General features: G+C 40.3%; 1 protein-coding gene across 2 annotated transcripts in view; it reads right to left on the reverse strand.

Moving 5' to 3' along the window:
* The window catches only part of VPS54 (VPS54, GARP complex subunit), a 47663-nt gene that overhangs the window by 8970 nt on the left and 12445 nt on the right, over positions 1-26248 (reverse strand). Inside the window, exons 7-19 of one of the 2 annotated variants that reach the window (XM_017818808.1) lie at positions 23960-23994; positions 22573-22630; positions 19548-19933; positions 14957-15083; positions 13823-13930; positions 11803-11858; positions 10165-10261; positions 9351-9688; positions 7674-7803; positions 7238-7419; positions 6431-6543; positions 5060-5123; positions 2993-3098 (exon numbers count right to left, since the gene is read on the reverse strand). In XM_017818808.1, coding sequence (XP_017674297.1) covers positions 2993-3098; positions 5060-5123; positions 6431-6543; positions 7238-7419; positions 7674-7803; positions 9351-9688; positions 10165-10261; positions 11803-11858; positions 13823-13930; positions 14957-15083; positions 19548-19933; positions 22573-22630; positions 23960-23994 — 1800 coding nt within the window. Of the gene's footprint in view, positions 1-2992; positions 3099-5059; positions 5124-6430; positions 6544-7237; positions 7420-7673; positions 7804-9350; positions 9689-10164; positions 10262-11802; positions 11859-13822; positions 13931-14956; positions 15084-19547; positions 19934-22572; positions 22705-23959; positions 23995-26248 lie in introns of both variants that reach the window. The other variant, XM_017818807.1, reaches the window with a different exon arrangement.

Consider the following 26248-nt stretch of genomic DNA (forward strand, 5'->3'; position numbering starts at 1 on the left):
TATTGGAATTCTGCTTCATCACCCAGCTTGAGACACCAGATATTCCAGATTGGCCCGGGTGAGGCAGTAGAAGAGCCACTGCTCTTGTCCCTGCACTGAATGGAAAGCAGAAGTCCCAGGGCTCATGTTTAAACATGTTTGTCTATTGACACTGGGCTGGAAATTGGGAGGTAAAACTTACACAGAGCTGACCCTTTCTCATACACCTAAAGACTCAGAAGAAATGGTGACAAGGTTGCCCTGCAGCTTGTGTCCGCAACACACAGGATCTCCCTCACATAGACCTCCTTTTTTTAGGGGGATACAATCCTGCTTCACAGGTCTTGTTTCACGATAATACAAGAGCAAACCCAAAATTTCAAGCGCTCCTTGGGTAAAAAGAAGAAATAATTTTTCTGGCTATTGCCTGGAGTCAGTCACAAAACGCAGGCCCACAGAGAACACACCATGAACCCCACACCCCCAGCTCTGGGCTGCCAGTGGTGTATCCAGGGCCAGAAGAGCAGACCTCATACCACAACCGAACCAGAGCTACATGTGGCCCCTGACCTGAGAGAGGCAATACCTACCCTGCTCTCAGACAGAGGTCAGGCTCTGAAACTGTCTGACATTCACTTCATCTCCTCCTCTGGAAAAGCAAGACCTTTTCTTACACCTCTGGGTGGACTTTAGAAGTAGAACCACTGAGTCGAAGACAGATGTGTCTCACACAGCCTAAGCTCCTCTGAGATATTTAGCTCAGTTAAGTGTTAACTGTGAGGCAGACCATTAAAAACTCTGGCTGTAAAGGACGATGGACACACGCACTCTCCCCCACCTTCCGTGGGCATGACGCTGCTCCCAGATCGCCTGTTGCAGACAGAGCAGTGAGGAAGCAGCACGTCTGAAACAGCAAAAGAGCAACACCCCCTCCTTGTGCCTGCTGGGAGGAAAGCATTTCTGCGCCCAGCACATGGCCACAAGCCTTCTCTTGTCTGCACCATCTAAACAATCCATTAATTACAACTATGTGTGTTCAGTTTTGGGCCCCTCCCAACAAGAAAGACACGGAGATGCTGGAGTGTAGTCCACTCCAGGGCAACAGAGCTGGGGAAGAGTCTGGGAGCACAAGTCTGATGAGGAGAAGCTCAGGGAGGTGGGGGGTGGCTCAGCCTGAACAAAAGGAGGCTCAGGGGGGACCTTATTGATCTCTACAACTCCCTGAAAGGAGGGTGTAGCCGGGTGGAGGTTGATCTTTTCTCCCAAGCAATAAGTGACAGGATAAGAGGAAATGGTCTCAATTTGCACTGGGAAGGTCTAGTTTGGATATTAGGGAAAATCTCTTCCCTGGAAGGGTTGTCACTGGAACAGGCTTGCCCAGGACAGTGGTTGAGTCACCATCCCTGGAGGTATTTAAAAGAAGTGTAGATGTGGCACTTGAGAACACGGTTTAGTGGCAGATTTGGCAATCTTCAGTTAATGACTGGACTCGATTGATCTTAGAGGTCTTTTCCAATCTAAATGTTTCTATGATTTTGCCCATACACTGGTGTCATTTCACTCAGGTTGCAGTCACAGTTCAAAACTGCCTGGAATTTCAATACCTTGAAATGGAACATTTTCCACCACAACAAAGTCTAGCTCCTGCTACCCTCACAGTTTGGTAGCTCTGACTGCTGTCAAACAAAAAGCGTAGTGACCTGCCAGGACATCTTGAGTGGCTCTATTTTGTTCAAAGTGTAATAAACGAGCTTTTGTTTCTGCTAGTTGTTCTTGACGTTTCTCCAATTGATGGCACCTTGCTGACAGATAGGAAATACAATAATTAAACTGCACATGATGTTTGAACACAAAGAAGTAAAGCACAAATGGCAGAGCTACAAGATAAGGTAAGGACAGGGAAGTAAAACAGAGATGCAAATCTTGTCAAGTTTTGAGACGTCTGCTGCTGTTCTACCTGCCTGTGAAAGGGTGCTGCAATTTTTGAGAGAAGCAGCAGCTGGAGAAGGAGAGGTGAAGAGGGGCAGGCCCAAAGAGACTGATCTGCCTTGGATAGTGCTTTTAAAGGGGAAGGTTTGTAGATGAATCTGAATGACAATTGCAAGGAGGAGTGTTCCTGCATCTGGTTATTCAAATAAGAACTACCAACAGGAAAATTATTTAAAGGTCCATCTCCCTGAGTGTGTTTCCCCTTCCCTGGCATCTACAAAAGTAAAATATACTTCTGGAGAGTAGAATCTGGTTATCTTTTATTGATTATGTTCATGTTCAGAACTCTAATACCTGATATAACCTTTGTGGGTAAAGGCACAAGTGAAAGTCTTGACATAAATTAACTGCTAGGCTTTGGAGCCTATACAGATACATATATGTATGTATGTATGTGTGTGCATATATATATATATATATATATGATAGTTTTAAGGTGCATTAATGTGCTCCTTTTATTGTTGTTTACAAATATTACCTTGCAGTATCTGGGCTTCACCAGCTTTCCCCTTCTCTAGTGAGAAATAAATGAGAAAGAGGTCCTGGCGTTTTATCATCTTTACATTTTACAACAGAAGCTTCATCCCATACTATTTTTCATGCTTCTACTGACTATAACTCTACTGACTTGTAAAAAACCAAGGGACTTGTTTTCCTTCCTCAATAAAGATATATTTCTGTGGCATCTGGGATCAACCTGCTTTTTCTTCAGCAGCATTAATCGTACACCCAGCCTGGGTGGCTGGTGTAGATGGACAGGCAGCTGTGACAAATACTGCTAGATGGGATTTCCAACATTCCAGGTGACCAAGAGGAAAGACAGCCCTCCCAAAATTAATTCCCACAACAAATTGTATCTTTAATGCCTTTGACTTAAAAGGTTTCCTTATGGCACAGTAGAAAACACAGTGATTTCTAGATAATTTATATGAAATTATAAAAACCTAGGGGCATTACAGAGAGTAAGACATTTGTCCACCCTGACTGCCCCTGCTTAGCACAGGTGGTGCATCCTGAGTCATACCTTCAGTAAATCAGACAGGCGGGTCAGCATGTCAGTGGTGATGGAAGGAATGTTATCCACACACTGGCAGTACTCAAGGATTATTCTTATTAGCAGCAATACTGTCCTACAAGAGAGGAAACAGCCAAATATGTCATCTCAGGGCACAGAATATGCTGAAAAAAAAGAAAAATCAAACACAGACCAGTCATGTTGATAGAAAGCTACCCAATGCTAGAGATTATAGCATTGAATAAACCCACTAACTAATGTGAAGTAGAAGTAAAACATAAAAGAAGGCATACATAAAGACAGTTACAATGAATACTCATTCCAAAGGGAAGCATGTGGAAAAAAAGTATTTTATATCAGAGAAAAATCTCTGAAAAAACAAGTAATAAATTCTAAGGAGTCACAAACAGAGAAAGCAGCTGTGAAGAAATAGCACCAAATATCTGAAGATGCTGAACACCTGTAATTTCCCCTGAAGCCAGCAGGCACTGGAGAATTTGGGAGCTACTGGATGGAATTACGAAGGCTCCACATAGAGCAGGCATGCTCCTTGGAATTCAAATACACAGAAGGCAGGAAAACTGAGGTGAGATCAAGTGTTCAGAGTAGATATTATAACATTTCAAAGAGTTAAATGTCTTTCTTCCTTTAGGCAGTAGAGTGCAGAGAGATGATGAAAAGTCAGCTGAAAATACACACCTGAAGAATGCTTTGTGAACATCAAGGCATTTTTGATGAATGCCTTTTGATTAAATACAATGAAACTGCACGTAAAAGTGTGTAGAACTGAAACAAATATTTGCACCATGAGGCTCGCAATTGCTTCACAGAGCTAAATGTAACAAGTTTCAAATGAGCAGAGATGGATCATCAAACACATCATATATTAGGTAAATTTTATCCTTTAAAGCAATGCTCCCACACGACCTGAAATGCTCTTTTGCAGTGATATCAGTTGGCTGGCACAGAAGTTCTCAGCCACAGCTTCTGCTTCTTATTGAACAACGATGCATCATCATGAAGCAACTCATAAAATGACAGCTGGTCCAAGACATTCTGCACATCACAACTTTTAAGTATGGGTAAATTGATGTGAGGACTCTGGGGAGTGAGATCTTCCAGGTTTTACTCCCTCCCCAAAAAAACACTTTCATGCATATTTAATGCTTAAGCCTCACAGTCTTTGGAAACACAGCATGCTTTTAAATGAAAGAAGTATGTATCGTATATTTTAAAATGTCTTTGATATAACCAGCTCTAAGAAATTACTTTCCAATTCAAAGTAACCAGGATGCCAAGAAACAGTGTATGCAGCTTCTGAGATGGCCCATTTCTCCTTCTGAATAAGAGAAGCAATTTTTCAGTAGCGGACTCGTATTTTGGTGCTGTTCAGCCTGGAGAAGAGGGCTCCAGGGAGACCTTACTGCAGCTTTTCAGTGGGCTTATAGGAAAGATGGGGACAAACTTCTCAGTAGGTCCTGTGGTGACAGGACGAGGAGTAATAGTTTTAAAGCAAAGGAGGGTAGATTCAGACTAGATACAAGGAAGGAATTTTTTACAATGAGGGTGGTGAAACACTGGCAGAGGCTGCCCTGAGGGTGACCCATTCCTGGAACATTCAAGGTCAGGTTGGACAGGGCTCTCAGCAGCCTGGTTTACTGGAAGGTGTCCCTGCTTACTGCAAGAAGGGTGGGCTAGATGACCTTTGAAAGTCCCTTCCATCCCAAACTATTCCAGGAGCCTATGATTTTTGCCAGAGATACTTGGACTACATAAGAAATAACTGTGTGCTACAAAGACAAATGTGTATTTTCACAATTATGTGTTTTCATGAAATAATGGAAAAAAACATTCAAATAAAATCATAAATTTCAGCCAAGTCATTCAGAGGAAAACCAGCATTTTAATGTACAGAAGAGCTTTTATAACTGTTTGGGAACTAAAGAGAAACTAGTCTGTGAAAGGAAAGGGATTTCCAATTTAAATAACATTGCTAAAGCTGTTAGCATTCAGCACAGTTCTACTCAGAAGTTCTTGCCAACTAACCCACTGCTAAGAGGAAAGTGTGCATCTTACCCAACTGTTGCATATTTTTGTCCTTCAACAATAAGGAATTCAGCTGGCTTTCTTTCTTCAGTAGCTAGACATTTTAGCAAGACAGGAAAAGGAATGAGTTCAACCGAAAAAAAGGGCAAAAAATGCTATTTATAAAAACGTAATGTTCACCTGTTAAAGTTTGAAAAAACCCACAATCAGTCTTCGGAACACTGCTCTTTTTTTTACAATATTAATTAGATACTTGATCGCCCATCATAATTATTACAACCCACAAAATTACATTATTATCTGCTGTGATTTTAGGTCAAAAAGTCCCACAGTCACTATGGTCTTAAAAACCCCAAGTACAACAGGTTACAAATAGAAGAAGAAAAGCAGAAAAAGTCACTAGGTTTTCTACTATACATTCTCAAGTCACTTGCTGTGTATATTAATATTTTAGCTTCAAATCACTTCTTCAGGCTTCATAAAAGCTCTTACTGATGCAGTTTTTCATGCTAAATTATCTGCCTGAAGGGAGCTGCAAGAGGTTATTTTAAAAGCAATGGTTGACAAATGTATTTTGGTGTTGTGTTCCATAACTGGAGAGATTATTACTAACACACTCTCTGTATCTGTTTTTTTATATTCCTTTTGGAAGGGTTTCTCTACCAAGACATCACTGTACTTTCTTTCTTCTAATCTATGGCCATTTTTCTCCCCCTCTCTGTATGTTTTCTTCCTCTTCTAGATATTCACACACATCCCTCACTGCAATATTGGATGAGTTTCCCCACGAGGTAAGAACACATTAAGTATTCCCAACGCACACAGGGGAAATAGGCCATGAGGAGAAAAAGTGACTTCTCTGAGGTCAAATGAGGTTTCTATGGCAAGGTAAATAATTGAATGAACGTGAGTTTTCCCTTCCATGAGCAGCCACATGGCATGCTGCCTTTCATTGGAACTGGCAGATGAAGCAGTGGCAAGGAGCAAGCTTTGTTTCCCACAAAGGAGGCTGAGCACATGTACATGCTCCTCAGTCCCTGGCAATTCTTCAGTGGTTTGTTCTCGGAAAAGACCGAATTTGTGCAAAGACTGTAAGCCTCTACACTGGGAATACTTGTATAAAGAGGCAGTTCCCTCCCTGTGCTAACACTTCTGGGTGTTTTCAAGAAATAAATAAATAATTTGTCAAGGTCAGGACAAGAAGTTTCAACACCGGTAAGAGACAAAAAAAAATAATAATAATAAAAAAAAAAGAAAATAGACATCAATTTCCTTCTGATGCCCCCAGAAGACAGTGAGCAAACGCAGATCAAGAGTGGCATCACAATATGTCCATCAGCACTCACTAGAAGAATTTGCTGATAATAAATTCATTTCACAGTAGTTCTGCAAGATACACACCTGCTGGTTTTTTTTCAGGGAGAGAAATTCTGCCATCTGACACTGAATCGACAAGATCCTGAAACTCCGCGGGAACTTCAGCTTGCTTCCAGCGCTCATTGTCCAAAAGCAGGCTGGTTATAAACACAAAAGAGAGGAGGCTGAGAAAGAAAAGCCTTGTATTGATGCTTCTCCTGCCTGTAATGCCGTGGAATCAAAACTACAACAATTTTTAAAAAGCTACTGTCCTAGAACATTGTGCTAGTCATCTTCATCAGAAGGAGGTGTCCAACAATGGGCAGCAACAAAACAGAACAACACTGTATTAGTCTAGAGACCTCACAGTTTGTTCATTCAATCTGTCATAGGGACCAAAAAACTACACTAGGCAATAAAGGTCTTCATGAGATCATTGTCCATGAAGTAATGTGCAAATACAATACTTCAATTTTTACAGCTTTTGATGGATGAAAGCAAATAGACTTGATGCATGTTCCCCAATTTTAGAAAACAGTTGAAAGTGAATTATTCTTAAACTTCTGTGACAAAGCTATGTGGCTCTTCAATGTCAGTTCTTGTGTACTTTCTGTATCCATTACTGTCCTTAGAACAGTATTGTAGAATACAGTTTGAGGAAATCAAGTTACAAAAACAGTAAAAGTCTAAACCACTTAGAAATAATTGGGGTTTAATACAGTTTTTTCACCCCCTGCTCTTAAGTATAACAGGCTTACTAGTGCTCTAGGCAACAAAAGATTGTGTTTGGCTGGCATACAACTGACAAAATCATCCATGGAAGAACAATAAAGATCTTCTACCCAGAAATACCTTAGTTTTGTCTTTCTCTCCTCATGAAATCTATTCACAAATCTGTTGGCTTGACTCTGAAGTGCTCCTCGTAAGGACATACTCTTCTTGCCACAGATCTGCTCAGTATCTAAGATAAAGCCTTCCATCAAGCGAGAGAGAGTAACAAACTCGTTGGAATTCAGTTTCTCTAGGAAGCCATCCTATATGCAAAGAAAACCATTGTAAGGAGACAAAACACCACAAAAAAATAAAAAAAATCAGAGATGTAAAGAAGTAACTAGTCAGCATCTGAGGGTTACTAGTATTTTAAGAGGCACATCATTTAACCCTATGTGGGACAGACAAGGTAGATTGCAGTTACCGTACTCCCATCGTGTGGGAGCCATTCAAAACCCTGGGAGCAAATTCCCATTAAGAATGAGACACCACCAGCAGTCTGATCCATGCTCCTTACCTTTGCTCTTGCCATGAGGAACTTGACTGAACGATCATGGCAGATATCAGAGGCATTATAAAGTAACTCCTGAATATTGTTTGCCAGCCTGACTAGTTCCAGGTCAGTCAGCTTCATGTCATCACCGATCCTACAAATGACAGAACCAGTAGACTGAGCATCAGTTTATAGAAAAAAATCAGTATTTCTGCACACAGGTTGAAGGAGGAAAGAGCCTTGCAGTGACTGTCAAATGCAGACAGTCAATTAATCACTAAAGTCACTTTGTACATATGGGATCTTCTAAGATGCTGTCAATGCCATGTAGCTGTCAATGCCCTGTAGCGAGGAAATGCATAACTGCCCATCCTTTTCTTTTTTGAATCCACATTCTAATTGCTATGAATGGTCTAAGAGAAAATCGGATACAGTTATTACTAATACAATAAATAAAATTAACATTTACTGAGCTAAAATTTACCTAGCTCCTGTAACACTTGAGCATCACAAAGCATATGACAGATAAAATACAGCATTTCTCTTCTGATGAAAGTGTAAGGCCTAAAATATAGATATTTGGCACTCCCCCCAACCTTACTCCACAGGCTGTTGTTCTATGAGCTCTTTAGACTTCAGGCTCTTAAGTTGGTTGTTTTTAAAAAGCTTGTATGACTTGTCTACTGTTTTGAGGTCAGCACGTAGCTCAGCTCTGCCATTCACGGCTCATGTCACTAGTGAAGATCACAATCTTCTGGTCCAGCTCAAGGGACTGACAGTATGAGAGGAGAGAGAAAACTTGGGACACTACAGAGCAGCAACTGGGCTAACACTGTTCTGTGTATTTTTATTAGCCTGCTCCAAACACAGAGCAAAGGTGCAATAAAAAACAGAAGAGGGATAAAGCAACTTCATTTTAGAATGAAGTTATGCAACCAGCTGCAGAAACAACTTTGCTCCTCAAGAGCTCTAGCTGAGTGGTGTATTTTTAGCACATTTGGCAAACTGCTCCAGACTAGTTTGGATCCAACCTCTTTCTCTCCCCTCTTCCCTGTAGCCCTGGACTCCTCTTCACATTTCATTTCTCTTCCACCATAAGGCATGCACAAAAGGATGCCAAAAGGTTACACATCTGGAGTCTGGAGCACCTCAGGGCAGCACTGCTTATGGAACCAAAGCATTGAGAAGGGTTTATTTATTTAAGTATGCAAGTCAAATGATTAACGACAAATGGGACATTGTTCTCTAGAATTTATCAAGGTGTATTCCATGAAGCCAGCTTAAAAAAAAAAAACCAACAACATAAAAAACTGCCATAGGGAGCATGGACAGGGAACAGAGATGATTTTGCCTGCTAAAGGGACGGCAATCTGTCTTTCATGTAGGCTGGACTCGCATCTCTCCTGCTCTCTACACAAGTGGCCTCCCCAGAAGAGCCTATGGAGAAGGAACAAGTGACAGTCCCTGTACCACCTACACACAGAGGTGAAAACAAGGCAAATAAATGAAACAAAGGTGAGCTGGAAGCAGTGCACTCTGATGGCAGCCTCTGGGGCGATGGTGGAGGTTCACTACACCTACCTAAAAAGCACTTTCCTCCAAAGTCAATTTTTGTACTGTATCGTTAGAAACAACTGCCTGCACCTCACACCTTGTTCCTGCCATTGCTGCAAAGTGGAGACGGGCACCGCGCTCACTTACATCATCTCTACTCCTCCTGGAGTAACAGAAGAGGATGTTTGCTCCTTGCTGGATGAGGAATCGGTCGTGCACTCGGGTTCAGAGACCGAGTCGCTGCTGCAGGGCTCACTGTTTGGGGAGGTGTTCCTTTGAGAGGTAGTGTCAGCTGCTCCGGCCGGGAGCTCCCCTTCGCCAAACGCATCGCTTATGAACATGCCCTCGTGGGTCAGATAAGCCACTTCGGTGTCCACCAAGCTCTCCTTGGCAGAGTTCTTCTGTAAGGTGTCCTCCAGGTCTCTGTTTTTTTGGTTCTTGTCTAGAACCAAGAAAACCACGCTACGGATAGTATTTAACGTTGCCTAGAATAAAATATAACTTTTATTACAAAAAAACCCCTATAACAAAACCCTGTGCCACAAGCTCGTGCTAGGAAGAGATTTTCTTTTACCCAGAAATTTAAACTAAATCCTGGCTTTATTTTCTATTGTGTAATTAGTATTCGGAGGCAGACCCATCCGTCTGATGGGAACCAATATCAGATGTTTCTGAGAATGAGGTTTCTTTCACCAATCTAACACATACAAAAGTTCTGTCCTAATCCCTAGCAGCCTAAAATAGATGTAATCATGCAAAAAGAGGTATTATCTCTTTGCCACTGCTCCCTTTGTTAGCACTAATCATTTTTGCCCTGGATGCCAATATTCACATCTCCCTCTTTCAATCAGAAGTTTGAACTCTACAAGCAAAACCAACACCTTAAGACTCCAAATGGAAAGTAACTTCATTCCCTTTCATGCCTGAACTATGTAAAGCTCTTTGTAAATGAACGTCTTACCTTTATTCTCTTGAGGAAGATTGTGAACTTAGAAAAAATATTCTTCAGTAAATCAAACCACTGAGGAAAATTCATCATCCTCATCTGGTCTGCAAGCCTAAAAAAAGAGCAGTATTCAGCAAACAGCAACTGTTTGCTGGCCATGATGCCTACTGGCACATAAAGACAAAAAACACATGCTCTAACTTGAAGTTTAAATTGTAAATATAGGGAAAACTATACAGACTTCTATCTGGCAGAACAACAGACATTACCTGAACAACAGTCATGTAAGTGGAATGGGAAAGGAGAGATACAAAATGAGACAACACTATAAAAAAATGAAAGCTTCACATTTACCATTTATTTTCTTTCCTAGGCATAATGTACTTTTCCCTGGCATAAGTATGTGTTACCAACAAGGGAGGGGGGGGGGTTAATAGCACTTTCACAAATCATGTGGGAGGAAAACAAAAATCACAAAAAAAATTAAATGAAAATATTTTGTAAGTGTTACAAAAGCTGTGTTATTAAGCTCATTTTGTGGCATTGCAATGAGACCACTTCTGCTATTAAAGTACAAGTCAGCTGTTTGTGGCAAAGGGCAGAAAAGTCATTGACAGAACAAAAGTTAAACCCTGTAATACACAGTTAGGACCCAACAGCAGAATAGTAAACACTGGAGAATAGTGACCAAATATACAATGTTTAAAAATGACCCTGTGCCCAGTCTTTTCCCAGTCTGGACATGAATCCCATGTAGATTCTGCCACTCACTTTGCTTTATCAGCTGGACTATTTTTATTATCTTGGGGTAACACTTTGCTGAGTCAAGTGAATCATAAAGCCACGGAAAAAAAAGAAGCTGGCAGGGGCCTCTGGAGCCCGGGGCCTCTGGAGCCCGGGGCCTCTGGAGCCCGGGGCCTCTGGAGCCCGGGGCCTCTGGAGCCCGGGGCCTCTGGAGCCCCTTTGGCCAAGCCCTGCTCAAGGCAGGTCCAACTAGACTGGGTTGCTCTGGGCCCTGCCCAGTTAAAGCCTGACCATGTCCCAGAACACATTTCTCTGGGCCCCTATTCCAGTGTTTGACCATCCTTACAGGGAACACATTTTTCTGGCCTTTCTCATCTTTCGTCTTGCACCCATTGCCCCTTGTCCTTCCCCTGCACACCTCTGAGAGGAGCCTGACTCCATCTCCATCTCTGCCATGGCATTTGCCTTTACTGGGCTTTGTGAGGTTCCTGACGGACCATTTCTAAGACTGAAGCTGTCTGGTCTCATCTCCGGATAGTTCCTGTTCTCAGTCACACAGGAGGAACTGAAACTACTGACGTGTCTTAATATAAAATCCCGGATTATGACAACAGAGAATGCTTTCAAGTGGATATATATTTAAGAGATATATGGTTCATGTAGTGAGATTCACAGAATTTTATTATTTATTATAAAGTTAAATTTAAGGTAACATTAGAATCTGAATGAGAAGGGGAACACAGTATCCACACAGAGGCAGACAGAAGCAGAGGTTTAAGATGAAAGAGAAGGATAATCCTTATTATAGGGAAATTTAAGCAAAAATTAGAACAGTAAATTTATCTGTGCTAAAAAACATCCTATCCCCACCCACCACCAAAAAAAAAAAAAATCTGGCTGCATACTTACTTAACAACCACTTCTGTATCTATTTCTTCTATCTGCGATACCGTATTAACCACACACTGTCAAATTTTAAGGGGGAAAAAACAAAACAAAAAAAGATCTTAGCTTCTTTCTAACTGCTGCTGAGTTTCATAACATACACAACAATCCTCAAGTTAAATAAGGTAAAGTAAAATAACAAAATAAAGACACATTTGTATCACTTTAACAACTTGTTTCTCTACAAACAAATGACAAAAAACCCAAAAGAAACCCCCAAAAGCACCTGGTACACACAAAACTAGCCAGTTTCTTCAGGTCTCCAGAACAATCTGTTTTCATTCCAAACACATGTATTGTTTTACAGCCATTTCACTGATCTGTTTTCACAGTACTTGTAAGCCCAAGGTACAAATCAACTCCATTCAGACCAAAAAAGGTGTTTTCTCCCAAATGCCAATCAATAATCTGAACAAATGAGTCAGTAGCATGTGAACTCATCTTGCCTTTAACAAATATGTACAATCCCAATGGTGACTGAAGGCTGCCATCACAGATTTTACCTGTGTTTTGAGTAATGGTGGTCAGTACACCTGCAGAACAACAGGTGTGTTGCTCTTTGTCCTTGAACTGTGTGTGAACTGTCTCTGTTCAGTGCTTACAAACCTCTGCCCTTTCACCTGCCTGGCCATAAACAGCTTCTAAAAAGCACTGACCAAAACAGCCCAACAATGCATTTGAAGAGGAAGCACATTTGAGGTGTGGGAAGGAAAACAGTTTTCTTCATTAAGGAAAAGTATCCCTAAGAGATGAGACAACGGGCCACAACACAAAAGTGTTGCACAAACCACACAGAAATACTCCAATCCTGTCTTATTTTCCTTATTCAACAGAAATTTACAGTGCAAGTTGATTAAACTTTGCCTATTTTTAAGCAGAGGTGACACCCAAAAAAATTCAACATGAAGACAAATATTCCCAGCAGAACAACTGCAATGTGAAGGGGATTGGGAGAGGCAATTCTGGCTTAAAACAAAAACCTTCAAATAACAATATTAAAAAAATAAATACAAACTTCTTAAAACTAGGTTCCCAACCCAGTTCACAATGCAGCTGTGGACAGCAGACTACATACTATGAGGACAGGAGATGGCAAACCCAGCACCTATCTCCCAGACACTTAGCTCCCAGATACAAGTCAGAGGGAGCTCACAGCACATCAGACCATAACTCTCAAAATAACTATGCATCTTTAGGGAAAAAACCCACCTCTTACACAATATTCTCACATAGTGTGCAAACAAACAAGATGAGTAAAATTAAAAGTACCAAACACACGCTCAAAGTTCAATCTATGTTTTTGTTTGCAAACAAAAGCTGTCATGTCACTACCCAAACTAGCCCGTGCATTTTCCCCCAAAGATGTAATCTGAACTTTGTTCAATTGTTGGTTTTAGCTGGTTTTCTTCATTACTTCACCTTGCTCTCTCAGAAAAAGGCAAGGGTGTTATCCAGCTTTTTAATCATGTGCCTATGCTAGGTCTCTGTTGACATTAAGGTAAGCAATGTTTTCTGTAGCATTTGCTGGGAATTCGATTCTTTCAACTGGCAAGTTCTTTGATTCTCTTTTATGTGTTTAAACCAAGAACTTGGGGAGTTTGCTTTTCACAGGACTGGGGGTCAGGCTTTTTGGTGTGGTTTAGGGGTGTTTGTTTTGTTGTGTGGTGTTTCTGTTGTTTGTTTTTTTAATGAAACACAGCTATACTACTCAGGAGAGCCATGTGTTTAGAGAAAGGAAAGTTGAGAACAACTGTAATTATACTGAGAAAACTGGAGTGTGGTTATGCTATCTACACCTTCCAAAAAGTCTTTTCTGCAAACACACCTCTGTGCTTCAGGAAGCCCTTAATGTCTGCAAGCTCAGCTGCTGTAAATGAGAGACCATCAGCCACCAAAAAACTTCATCAGAGCTGTTCTTAACAACTAAAAAAATAATTTGTAAGGGGTTGAGGCTTGTCAGATATATCAGAAATGTTTAGCTTACCTGTTTAATTATGTTCTTTGCAGTATTAATCATTTCATCTCCATATATTTCATAAAAATTTAGCTTCCTTTGTTTTAAAAGTCCAAAGACTAGAGATATGAGCCTTTCCTATCAAGAAAAAAGAAAATTAAAAAAATACATGAAAAATATCAAAGTGAAGACAAGAAACAATTTTAAGAAATTGCACAGCAGTAAGGAAGTTCATGTATCAAACACACAGTGAATAGCATTTAGATCAGTCCAGTACCTTGAGCCTAATTCCATGCTTTACTTCTACAAAGTTCCCTGTGGCAATATCAGCTGAGTTCCTTTCTCTCACCCCCTTTCCTGCCTATTCCTTAGTCGGGCTCATTCACTAGGGCTTAAAAACATGGATATTTCTAATGATGAGTGAGTTTCCTTACCTTGAGCAAGACTGACACTAAATACAGCCCAAGTGAGAGGCTGGCACACTGCAGCACAGAGGGGGGAAGAAACTGTAGGGCCAAAATGGGTGTATTTCACTGCTATTGCCAATCACTACATTTTATGAAACAAGACTGAACAGTTCTTAGGGTCCAGTAATTACTGAAGAACAGTACAGGCAAAATCCAGAAAAATCTTTTCCAGGCTAGAGAGCAATCACAACAGCTTAATCTTCAAATGTTTATCATCTTCAGAGGAATGAGGAATATATATATATATATACTGCAAATGAAGCATGTATTCAGGGCAGCCATATGCTTGATATAAGCACCCATAAAAGCATAGGGAGACAGAATGAGAACAACATGCAAATATCAGCTTTCATTGCAAAACTGAAATTTTACAGCCAAGTCAATGAGAGTCCACGTTCTTTTCCACTTACATGCTGAGGTTCATAAAGTGAACTCGGGATACATATAACAGAGAAAAGTGAACTGATTATTTTTGAAAAACTAAAGTGGGGCTGGATGAGAGTTCTGAGTTTAATTAGAATTATTTAATTTTATCAAGCACAAAAATAAAGGGGCAGGGGAAGGTTTGGATGAGAAGAGAAATAGTCTAAAATTATAGTGTTGCTACTAGGGACCTGAGTGAATTAGTTGGTGCTAATTAAGTATGTTAAGGATGCAAACATATTCATCAGAGAGTTTATTTCAATAACAGACATACCTCTTCTAGAATCTGGCAATCATCTTCTAGGGGTCTATTTAAATCATTGCGAGCATAAGTTGAAAACTCTGCAATCATCATTTTATCTATCAGCTTTTCCAGTTCACAAAGCTGTGAGCCAAGATGCCTAAGAAAAACAGCCATTGAGATATGAGCTAAATAATCAACCTGAAAATGAATCATTAGTTCACAGCTGAAGAAAATAACCACCCAGCAGGTAATTTCCATGCAATCAACACCGGCTTAATTGGAGGCTCCAATCTTTCACTCCTCAGAGCAGCTGAAACCATGCATTTTTCAGAGACACTGTCGCCTTGCACCAAAACATATGGACTTGAATATTGATGGAGGATAAAATTTGGAAGTAGGGCTTTTTTTTTTGGTTTTTTTTGGAAGGTGTGAAGTACCTCTCTGCCCAATGAAGCAAACCAGAACTAAGAATACTCAGTGCTTGTCAGTATAAAGGTGTTGAAAAGAAAGAATACTTCTTTTGCTTGTTGAGTTCCTCAGCTCATCAGTCCATAAGTTCTTCTAATTCAAACATCTGAGTTTTTGATGTGGTTATACATTAAATTCACATGACTGAGATGCAGTAATAGCATTACATGGCAGGATGGCTTTCAGAGAACACAGAAGAGTTTTTAAATTTTCAATTTTTATGCTACTCTAAATAAAAAACAGTTTTCCATGTATTGGAGATTTTAAACCATATTTTGCAGACTGTTTTCATACAGAATCACAAGGGAATTTCTCACATCAGAAATATCAACCACTCTTTAAAAGTTGTGCAGCTAGAGAAATTTCTAGCAAAGTAAAACTGAAAGTGGGAACTTCAGAAATGTCAAACACTCCAGGCTTTTCAACTTCCCCTGACAGCTGGGAGCAAATATCTGTAAAAATCAGACTGCCTTTTTTTTTTTTAAAACAAAAACAAACAAACAAGACACTTTGCCAGTAAGAATTAGCAGAAACTGTGATATTTTAGATAAAGAACCTGGATAAAAAATAAGGAGGATGAACATGGCTTTAATTCAGTGCTGGTGTAGCTGGACCACTAGATCATGTAGCTCATGACTCCCTGGTATCTCCTCCCTGCAGAAACCCACATGGCCAGTGCTGAGCTGAAGTCAATGAATCTTGCTGGATCTGGAGTCGAGCAGACTAATTTATTGGTTTTTTCATTTCAAGATGATCAGGGACGTGCCTGCTTTTGAAATTGTTATTCAACGATTCATCCGAATGGACAAAGTAGATACATTTCAAATACTTAATTTAAGCAAAAATAGCCTCTAGAAAATCCAAGCCAGTTGCATCATGGACATTTCAAAACAAACACAAGAGTAAAACCCCCTAATGATTATTATTTGTAACACAATAACTGGAGTCGCAAAATCTACTGTAGGACTAATACCCACAGCACAAAGGCTCTTGGGAAAGCATGAAGATGCTCTTTGGTACATTATTTCTGTGCTTAACTGCACTGAAACACAACATAACCTGCCCTCTCCAAACCCAGGTATGGACACATCCAACTAGAGTTCCCACCCCTTTGCCCACGATATTTTAGTCCCTGACAGCAACAGAAATGTCCCCAGCCTGAAACATGCAGAAACAAGTCAGACCTTAAGCCACACTCCAGCAAAACACCTTGGCAATTATCTCTTAACAGGTCCCAGATCCCTTCAATGAGTACTGAATGTGACAACTCTGGGATGTAAAATTATGAGTGCAGGGTAAAACTCCTTTTAAAATACACAAATGAGAACTACTTTTCATGTACCTGGGTTTTACTGTGCAAAAAAGTATAAAAGCGTGGTTTGCCAGCATACCTGTGCAAAAAAATAAAACCACTGTATCTCCATCACCCCAATAAGGACTGTGAAAACAACGCAGAAAGCGGCAGAACAGATTTGAAATTTAGTTAACACATTAGTTTTGGGGTTTTTTTGTAAAATTAAAAAGATAAATTTGAAAAGGTTGGAGCTCTAAAACTTTAATTGTATCCCAGAGTAGTAGCAAGCAGTTACAACTGACACATATATAATTAGGGATACTAACCTAGATTAAAGACACCAATTTATTACTTCACAGAACCATTAAGGTTCTTTCATTTTTTACTACAACTAGAGGCAAACCACATTTTTTTCTGCATATAGTATGACAAGAGAAAAATTACTGTCTATGGATGATCTGAATAGTTTTCTTACTGCTTTATATTAAAAGACATGACTCAATTTAAAGCTGTCTGTTCAAAAGCAAATTCTACAAGCTGCCATAACAACACTAAAGCAACAAGTTCTTTGGGTTTTTTTTAATCAGATACAAATTATTTATGAAAAAAGACAGTAATTATTCTTTATAAATGAGATACTGATTTAGAGGTTCATCTCTTCTTAAAACAAACCAGGTATTTAACTCACTTGACAACTGCAGCAGTCTTGCTCAGAACAAAGCAAAAGATCCCTTTGGTATTTCTTGGGAAAAGCTGAAGTATATGTTCTTGCCATCAACTGAGATTTTTAAAAATTTTACTTATTTTTTGAAACACAACATTCTACTCAGAAGTTTTAGCAAGATCTCCATCTTTCCATTGCACATTATTTTATATAGACAGCCCACTATGAGATTTGGGAATTGTGCTGGGAACTTATATATATATATATATATGTAGACAGCCCACTATGAGATTTGGGAATTGTGCTGGGAACTTCTCAACTGCACTTGCATGTCTGGTGGGGCAATGGACTTAGGCTGCCCTTAACTCACCTTTCCAAGTCTTCACTATCCAAAGCAGTGGGGACATTTCCTACTCACATCACTATTTGTAACTCTACCAAAAAAAAAAACCCAGCTAAGCTTTATTCATAGAAATTATTCCTTACAGACAAGATGAATATCTACCTGCAAATATGTTCCACGTCTGAGGGCAATTTTAAAATAATGGCACATTTTTGGGACATCATATATATCAACCACAGTGACAACAGAATTGCACTCTCTGCTGACAGAGCACACAGGTTACTCAACTGCAAAACCCAGCTAATTCTGACTGATGTTGTCACAGGGTTGTAGAAGTACATTGACTATCATCAAGATCAATACAAATGGGACTGAGTCACAGTCTATGCTCCATAATCAAGTGGTTGAGAGTAGGAACCCTAAAGGGGACAGAAACTGTGCTGAGGTGTCTGAAGAGGGACAATCTACACTTTTTAGATGGTCTGTTTCTAGGTTTTTTAGAAAAGCACTAACAGCTTCCAGCAACTTTTGCCCCAACAGTTTATTAGCTCTTTAAATTATTTTTTTCCCTTTTTTTTTTTTAATTCGTAACTACTTTCCCCAAGATCTTTTCTACATAAAATTTTAGTTTTCCAAACCCGTTGGAAGGGTGTTAGAAGAGGAGCTAGAAAGAACAGATGGACAAGAGCAGTAACCATAAAAACTTCTCAATATTCCTGTTACTGTCATTGAGCAACAACCATGCTTTTATTATGCAAGCTGAGGACCACCAGGCTGCAGGAACCTCGTAACCTTGAAACAAACCACCCCCTCACCCAGCATAAATTTAAAAAATCTAAGCATACAGCTCCTCAGCTGACTGATACAAGCCTTGAGCTGATTTAACTACACACTATTTCTGCCAGCACCACACCACACTAGCAGCTTTGCCCGCAATACTTTTAAACTGTGATGGTTGTGACAGCTTACTTTACATCAGCTAAAAGAATTCTACTGTATTAATACTCTTGCATATGAGAGAGGACCTTGCCCAGTGCAGTGGCATCTCCCAGAGGAGCTCTAAGTATCCACTATTAACAGAATCCATCACATTCCCATTACTGTAGCAAACATGGGTAAAAAAGCAGCAGCAACAGCAGCAGCCTGGGCAGCACCTCTTCACTGTTTCTTCCCTTTGCAACTTGAACAGCTCACAGAAGTGGATTTCATCAGTCGAATGGAGCAAGAGGAAACACTCCTGGCCACAAGAGCAGACATGGCTGAACACATCCCATCTGACCAGCTGTCAACCTCAGATCACATTTTGAGCCGCTGCTTGACAGTTTTGCACTGGCCTTTGCTTGCAAAGCTCCTTCCAGCATAAGCCCAGGCTGGGGCTGACTACCTGACACATGGTCTGTGAATATTCTCCTAACATCACAAGCCCAGATCAGTCACTAAAGATGCAGGCCTGGAGCACATCTGTGTATCAAAGACCCCATCTCTGGGGTGCTACATCCATGAGGATTGCAGACCCCCATGTGGAAAAAACCCTCTCAGCTGCGGGCTACAAGCCATGCACGATGAGAGCCCAGCCACAGCTCAACTCTCATCTTTGCACCCCTAAAACATCTGTAAACAAGAATGCAGTAAAAAGCATCTAGATGTTAAAAGTTCACCCCACTTAAAAAAAAAAAAAAAATCATCAGGCATTAGTCACACTGCTTATGCCACACTTACATTTTGTACCTTTTGTACTACGTCCTCTAAGAATGAATGAACAAAGGTAGAACAAACCCCTTCGGCCCACATAATGTGCTCAACACATTCCAGCTCTACTTGCATTTTATTCATTTCCTAGATGGTTACCTACCGGAAACTGTGAATACCTTGAAGCTCTTGCTGTAACACCTCCTGTGTTGTTGCTATTAAGTCCAAAGCTCCAACAAACTCAGAAGTGGATAGCAGCAACTGTACTGTGGGCTGTGTTTGGTGTACAGTAGCCATTAACTTCAATTTATTGTATGCTTTTATACAGTTATTTCTGGTGAGTGACAGTCTGAGAACTCGAAGTGATCCTTCACACATTACTTTATCAATTTTAGAGATTTTCTCTCTAAGCAATTTTACAGCCTGGGAGGTTTTCCTGAGGTAGTCCTGCAACTCATGCTGAGAGGTCATTGCATGAAAAAATGCTTCTGAGCGCAGAGAAATCTGATGAGCAATATTGACTTCCACGATGTCCAGGTAATGGCTCAGCTAGAAAGAGGAAGGAAGAGGAAAAATGAACACTATTGTTATGACTTGGAAGCTTTATCACCATGCAAATACACTTTCAGGGTATTTGTCTTATTGCATCATGAAGAAATTTTGCTAATGAAAACTAAATCTCTTTGTCATATTAGCAAGCAAACAACTATCCATTGTGGTTTAATAATTTCTTTGTAAAAAAAACTCAAAATCACTTTGGGAAGGCTGATTTGATGCTTCTCCTGCTTGAAAATAACAAAGTTAGAAAAGTAAATAACTCTAAAATACCCAAACTTTTGTAATACATGGTTGCACACCGGCTCTGTTAGAATATGGACAATAACCAGGAGATTGCTCTGGATACTGGTTTGCAACCAACAACAGTATACACACACAAATATTCTATGTCTAATTTGTGCCACTGAAGCTGCTAAAGGTGTAGCTGACTCTACTTGATGACATGCCATTGGAATGGCTCTGCTTATTTAAAGAGCTGTAGTACCTTCTGTGTAGAAAAATCTCCAGGATACCTTTGGCTCCGGTTGCTTTTTTGCCAACCAGTAGGAGTTAGTACCAAGCATATTTCCTGTGTGCTGGCACTGTGAGATTCCCAGGGACAGACTATACCTACATGTTCAGAACCTGAAATTCCAAATCTCTGCGTTGAACAGTTACCAGACCACTGGCTTGTCCCGATTATTTGACCTGTAAAAGTTCTGTGTTCTGGCTGATGCTGAATATGCAAACTCAAAGGACTGAGGCATTAGGATGCTTGTCTGAATGCTAATACTCAGATGACCTGGTTTCTAAGAGATGCCAAGCATTCAAACCTCATACTGAATTTCAAAAGGCCCATCCAGAGATGGAAAGGAAATCAGCTGGACAATGTTTCCTTGTTAACAGTCATTTTCACGCATTTTCTACGGGTACACTAGGGATTTATACAATATGCAAATCCATCTTTTTTTGGTGCATAAGTTTAATCAAAAGCATCCTCCACCAACCACCTGTGACACATGTAGCCACAGGAAAAAAGGAGACAGGCTGTGACACAGGGATCAGAGAAGGGGCTATTCATGTGATTGTAACAATCAGATGCCCCAGGTCCTTTCACTATGGCTAAATGAAGTAGAAAAACCAGAACAAAATGATAGTACCTGCCTCAGAGAGTTTACAGTCCCAATGCAGGGCAACACATGGAAGGAGGTAAGGAAGAGAAAAACATCATGGGGAAATTGTTCAAGTAGATCAGCAGCAGCTCAAAAGCACTAACAGCCTAAGGAGGTGTGCTTAAGGCACTGTTTTCAAAATCCTGTTGAAACACAGTGCCTGGAGCTAAGGACAATTATGGCAGCAGGGTGCATATTTACATGTGGTAAGTGTAAACCTCATGCAGTCCAGTTTTTAAAAAGTAAAACAAAAAATTTGGGCTCATTTCAGTAATATGAAGCAGTGTAATAATTTGTTTGTTAGGCAAGTGGCTTTGGAGGCAACAGTTTTGTGCTATTCAGGTATTTGTATCACCTCTCTCCAAAGCAGCTTGGCTCGTGGCTATATTCGAAGCCTAATTTTCACTCCCCTGAGGGCTCTGGGTCTCCTTCACTCAAAGTCCTTCTTGAGTGTCCATTCTGCTGCTACCAGGAACACTTTGGAAGTTTAAAACACATGCCAGACACTGCTTTTTCATATTCAGATGGCAGCTGCCTCAGGAAACTCTAAAGTATTCCTCCAACTTTAGGTGTGGAGGACAACTTGATGAGTTGGCCTCCAGCAGAGCCTGTCTCTTCCTCCTGACCTGGCAGGAGTGCAGGAAGACTAACTCCTGGAAATTTGGAAACACTTTCCAGAGGATCTCACGTTATTTTTTCTTAATATACCTCACTAATTTTTTTTCCCCTAGCTTCCAAGAGCTTTGGTAGATTAAACAGAAGGGAAAATTAAAGTTAGAAAACAGACTCCACAATTATGCAGATTTTCTAAAAGCATTTTATGGGTATTTGTACCATAAAGATGACTCATTATGAGATTTGCTACAGTGTGACTACATAACTAACAAAAAAAAAAAAATTTAAAAAAAAAAAGTAAAGACTTCTGTTTCCAATATGAAAGAAACAGCTCTGCTTTCATGCTCTCCTTTGTGAAATGCAAAAATAGATCAGTGCAGATGCCATGACAACTAACGTAAGAGGAATCTCCTAAAATACAAACCCCATAGGATTTAGTATTGCTTTTAGCATAGAAACCACAGTGCCTTGAATCTGGAATTTTCCTGAGATGTGAGAAAAATAATAGTCTTACACAGTGTACAACCTCTAGCTTTCCCTTCTCATGGAAATGCTCTCCCTCCCTAAGAAACTGCTCCACATCTCTGAAGTTCTCAATGTATACCTGCTTCACTAAGTTTTAGCCAGCTACTACATCATACACAGACTCTTTTTTCCAGATTTGACAGGTTTATTTAGCAGGGAAAAAATAGTTCTCTTTCGGCAAGATGCTTCTTTAGTAACAATCTGCAGCCTGACGTAAAATGAGAGAGAACAAAGCCCACAAGAGTGGTGTCTCAACAAACAGTACACAACAGCAGCAGTGGGGTTTCTGTGTAGTACCTAACAGCTGCAATGGATAACAACATCTCACATCGCTTGTACCTTTTCTTGAAGTAACTTGGAGGAAGCTGCATCACGATTTCCTTTCCCACCAGCGGTACTAAAATGAGACCATGGTAAAACGGTATTAAATGTTAAGGAATCTTCCAAGGCAAAATCTGGTTTCATAAAAATCTGAAACAGAAAAACAAAAGAAATAAATGTGCCTCACTCAGCCCTACATTTTCTGCCCCAGTTAAACACACCTCCTGTCTCATTAAGCTAACAGAGACCTTATTTGTTGATGTCAAAATCCAGATTTTCATTTATCGAGGCAAACAAATTCATTCCAGACCTTACAACCAATCTACCTTACACTTTAAAAGCTTGTGTGATCTGACAAAATCTTATCTTCCTAAAAGTGGAAGGCACAGCTCCAAAATTGCATGATCTAAGCGTCCTGAGTGTGCAAACATAGGCAGCATTAAAGTGCAGGTGGGTCCTCTAAAGAATCTGAGCCAACCTTCTCCACTAACTGGGGCATCCTGCTGCTGATCTGCTCATTTCTGGGGCCACAGCTTCTACCAGACTGAGCCGGCTGTCAGGGTGCAGCAAGTGTTGCCAGGATGGAGCAGAGCTTCAGGCTGATCTCCTTTAGCAGGATGCAGCAAACATGCTCAGGAAAAGTCAGTAACATGCAACATTAATGTCTTGGAGAACTACTGATCTAAAATTCTCTCCGATAACATTATCTACACTTGACAAAACTGATACAAACCTTGAGCTTCCAGGCACACAGTAGAACCCTTTTCCCTGTATTTATGGAGTGTCATTTCAAAAGGTTCAACATAAACTACAGCATCACACCACACTCAAGCATTCTTGTTTCCTGGACTTTAAACAATGCAGTGACAGCTATTCAAATCACAGCCCACACAACTGGCACAGAGATGCTGCCCACATTAACACTCTGACTTCTTAATGTACCCAGAAAAAATTATTCAGACTAAAATGGAATCTGGAGTTGTGTCTTTGGCCAACCTAACACAGAAAGTACATATATACTGCATGCATATATGCAAGAGCTTTGTTCAAGGAGTTAAAATGAATGCTAAGTTGTACACTATGCAATAATCAAGCTTCTACCAAACTCTTCGGTTTCCCTTTTCTCCTAGGGTGGCTAATTTTGTTCAGTTCTGAGGTTTTAACTTCTTCTTATTTAAAGATGAAAAAAATAATGGTATTTGTATTCTACCTTAAGTGAAAAATCAAGACCATGGGTCTAACAAATCGTTCTTTGGTTTTTTTTTTTTAATTCTGAGCGCTGCAGATCCTCTTGAGAATCAACCCAAGTCACCAGCAAGGACAAAGTTGCTACAGAGCACATGCATATATTCAACACTTCATGCGAGAAAACCTTACAAAAGCTTAGAGTGCACAGAAGCCATACCTTAGGTACTTGTTCCAGATCTGTTCTGGATTTATCTAAAATTAAACAGAACACAAGTAGTCATTCATGAGCAAACAACAGAATACAATTCCCTTGAACAAGACGACGATGCCATGTTCCTCACAGAGAGGGAACAGGGTTATAAATTGAAATGAAACATTCTGACTGAACATGAGGAGAACCTTTTCCCCCATGAGGACAATCAAGCATTGGAGTAGGCTATCCATCCTTGGAGATTTTCTGGCTAAAGCTCTGAATGGCTCGGCCTGACCTCACAGCTGAACTAGCTTTGAGATGGCAGTTGCACTAAAGACATTCTGAAGTCCCTTCCAACCTGAAATATTCTGATTCTTTGAAATGCTCTGTTGTCCTTTGTAGTTCAGGTCTCATGCTCAGAGCACTCAAAGGTGCTTGCACTTGGCTGATTTGACAGTGACAACGACATACAAAGCACTTCACATTCATTAATGCACTAGCAAGGGCCAGTAAAAGGTCCTTCTAACATCACTCTAGTTTTGATGCTCCAGACTGAAGCTGCCCATATAATCACTTCGCCAGAGCACCTGGAGATTGGATGCACAAAGACTGGCAAGAAGTACAAACAAGGGCTCAGGACAGAGTCCCAAGCACAGTGAGCAAGCAGCACAGCAGCTGTACTTCCCATGAAGCAAGCTGACCTGACAACTGCAGAGGGTGAGGGAGTTGAGCTGGGGAAACAGCTGCATTATTATACATCAGCAGAACTTGAAGAAAAGGCAAATTCAGACTCCTGAGGTTCAGTCAAAATCCCCTTTTCCTTCCTTACTCATTAACTTAGGAGCATTATGGAGGGAGGGCACATTGGAGGACAAAAACATTAAGGAATTTAAAAGCAACAAGCCCATGTCTCTGCTGGATGGTCTGCTCATCCCTGACAAACACGGTAAGTGCTAGCTCAGCGTCATCTCCCACATTGCTCTCACCTCTTTGGTTTTCACTTGATTTGTTTCTTATTTTATTTGTATTGAAATACAAAAGACAACCTCGGAATCATCCTGCTGTCCTCAGTCTTTGACAGACCAATTCTTATGGAAGTGAAAGGCCAAGTCTTGTGGGCTGGAGTTAGAGGAAGACAGGAAATGCTAACAGCAGAAATTACAGAAAATTTTGAGTTTCAGTTAACCAAACGATGCTTCTACTAGGAACTTTCTGGCTACTAAGGACCTCCCAGTTAATTTGGTGACACTAATTTTCTTTTTAAAAACAAAAGACTCAGACTCTTTCAAAATGGATTAAGGTAAGACTGAAGAAGGAACTTTTATTCTGCCATATGTGCCATAGACATTCAGGAGCAGCTATTCCAAAATAACACCCATATAAAAAAAAACCTGCAGAAGGGTTTCCTTTTGCACAGAAAAGGAGGAAGAAAGTCAACTGAAAGAACTTTATCAGAAGTAAACTACTGAATGCTTCTTGCTGCATTACCTGTAGACATTGATATAGATAAGCCTTATCAAACAGGGACTTGTAAATGAACCATTTTATGCTAGAATTTTTGAGAAAGTAAATTAAAATAATTTAAATATTAAAAACTATCTCCAAGTTATGAAGTGTTTCTTTTCCTTTTGCTCATCTTTTCTTTCTCATTTTGCCTCTCACCTGCCTTTGTCTAGTTTCACATTAGTTGAACTATTGCCATAAAATCTTGAAATTCAGCCTTGCTACAGCTGCCCAGTTCTGAGCTCCCCAGTACAAGATTGACCTATACATACTGGAGTGATTCTGTGAAGAGCCACAAAGACATCTAAGAGACAAGGAGGAGAGGCTGAGAGAGCTGAGATTGTTTAGGCTGAAAAAGCCCAGGGGAGATCTTACCAATATGTTTAAAGATCTGATGAGAGGGTGTAAGGAAGACATAGCATTTTTTTCTCAGTGGTCCCCAGTGACAGGACAGAGGGCAAATGGGCAGAAACTGATAAATGAAAAATTCCATTTGAACATAAGGAAATCCTTTTACCATGAGGGTGGTCAAACATCAAAACAGGTTGTTCAGATGGGTTGTGTAATCTCCATCTGTGGATAAATTCAAAACCTAACTGGACGCTGTCATCCCACTGGTGACCCTGCTTGAGCAGATGGTTTGGACTGGACCATCTTGAGATGTCACTTCCCACCTCAGCCACCCTGTGATCCTCATAGCAGAGGCACAGGAATGGCCCTGCACTGCTGTTCTTCACTGCCAACACAACAGCTGCCACAGATTTGACACAACAGTTTCAGTGGATGTTAAAATAAAAAGCAGTTAAAGAA

Source organism: Lepidothrix coronata, unplaced genomic scaffold (genome assembly GCF_001604755.1).
Source record: "Lepidothrix coronata isolate B3197 unplaced genomic scaffold, Lepidothrix_coronata-1.0 Scaffold71, whole genome shotgun sequence".
NCBI classification, from domain to species: Eukaryota; Metazoa; Chordata; class Aves; order Passeriformes; family Pipridae; genus Lepidothrix; species Lepidothrix coronata.